This window comes from Buceros rhinoceros, unplaced genomic scaffold, assembly GCF_000710305.1.
Source record: "Buceros rhinoceros silvestris isolate BGI_N320 unplaced genomic scaffold, ASM71030v1 scaffold26177, whole genome shotgun sequence".
Taxonomy (NCBI): domain Eukaryota; kingdom Metazoa; phylum Chordata; class Aves; order Bucerotiformes; family Bucerotidae; genus Buceros; species Buceros rhinoceros.
The window spans coordinates 4,942-5,956 of record NW_010421930.1 but is presented as its reverse complement, the minus strand read 5'-3'; the positions used below and the strand labels follow the sequence as shown (position 1 = coordinate 5,956).

Here is a 1,015-nt window from a genome sequence, read left to right as displayed (position 1 = left end):
TCCACAGCTGCAGCCCACCCCCACCACTCTCGCCAACATCAGGTAACGGCTCCGGCAGCAGCGCTTCACAGACAAATCCCGTCAGCACAGCTCTTCCCCGCCCTCCTTGCTCCAGTTCTCATCCCCAGTCTAGAGCTATTCCTGTTCGCTCCGTTCCCAGTAGTGCCTGTGTAACAACCTTCTCCCCCTTGCCCAGCTCCCCTGGAATGTTTTCTGAAGGACGCCTCGGTCCAGTTGCAACCAGATCTGAGGCAAGCCAACCCCCCAGCCACTGCTGTGTCCCTGTCCGTGAACCCACATCCCATGTCCCTTCCCATGGCACCCCACAGGCTTGTGGGCAGACTGCTGATCTGGGCAGGGGCTTTACTCCCCGAATGGGGCCCAATTCCCCCACGGTCCACGCTGCCATGGGAGCATGTCCTGGCCAGGCTGCTGGGTGAGCACGTCAGCCCTGCCAGACCAGAGGAGCCCAGCTCCTTCATGCTGCTGGTGTCTTGTGTCACAGCCCACAGGGTGAATCCTCTCCTCCCCTAACCCTCTTGCAAGTGTCCCACTCACTCAGGGCCACCTCTGCTCTTTCCCACAGCCGCTGCTGGCATTGTGGAGAGTCCCTGCTGGGCCGGGTCCCTTTCCATTACCTCGACTTCTCCTTCTGCTCCACCGCCTGCCTGCAAACCCACCGCCGGGCCCGGGCCAGCCACACCTAAGGCTGGGGACTGCTGCCACCTGCCAAGGACTGGTGTGGCAGAGACACGGCTGAGCACTGGCTGTGCTGCGAGGGAGAGCCTGTGGAGTAGCGCTGGTCAGAGGGACTGAGCTGGCTCTGTCACTCTCGGGGGAGCTCTGACAAGGCTTGGGCAAGAATGTCACTGTGGGTGGTGACTCAGGGGACAATACAGCTGGGAGGTCCCTACACACTAGTGGGAGGGCCAGGACTGCTCCATGGCCCAGCTGCAGCTGAGGGAACTGGCTGCCTGCTTTCTCATTACTACCTTGTAGGCTGCTGCCCATGGTG

The 1,015-nt window shown here is 61.7% G+C and overlaps 1 protein-coding gene across 1 annotated transcript in view; it reads left to right on the top strand.

Moving 5' to 3' along the window:
• ANKZF1 (ankyrin repeat and zinc finger domain containing 1) overlaps positions 1-707 on the top strand; it is a 5,739-nt gene extending 5,032 nt beyond the window's left edge. The window contains exons 14-15 of the mRNA XM_010139882.1: positions 8-42; positions 587-707. Of these exons, the coding sequence (XP_010138184.1) occupies positions 8-42; positions 587-707 (156 nt within the window). The remainder of the gene's footprint in view (positions 1-7; positions 43-586) is intronic.
• Positions 708-1,015: the final 308 nt, after the last annotated feature.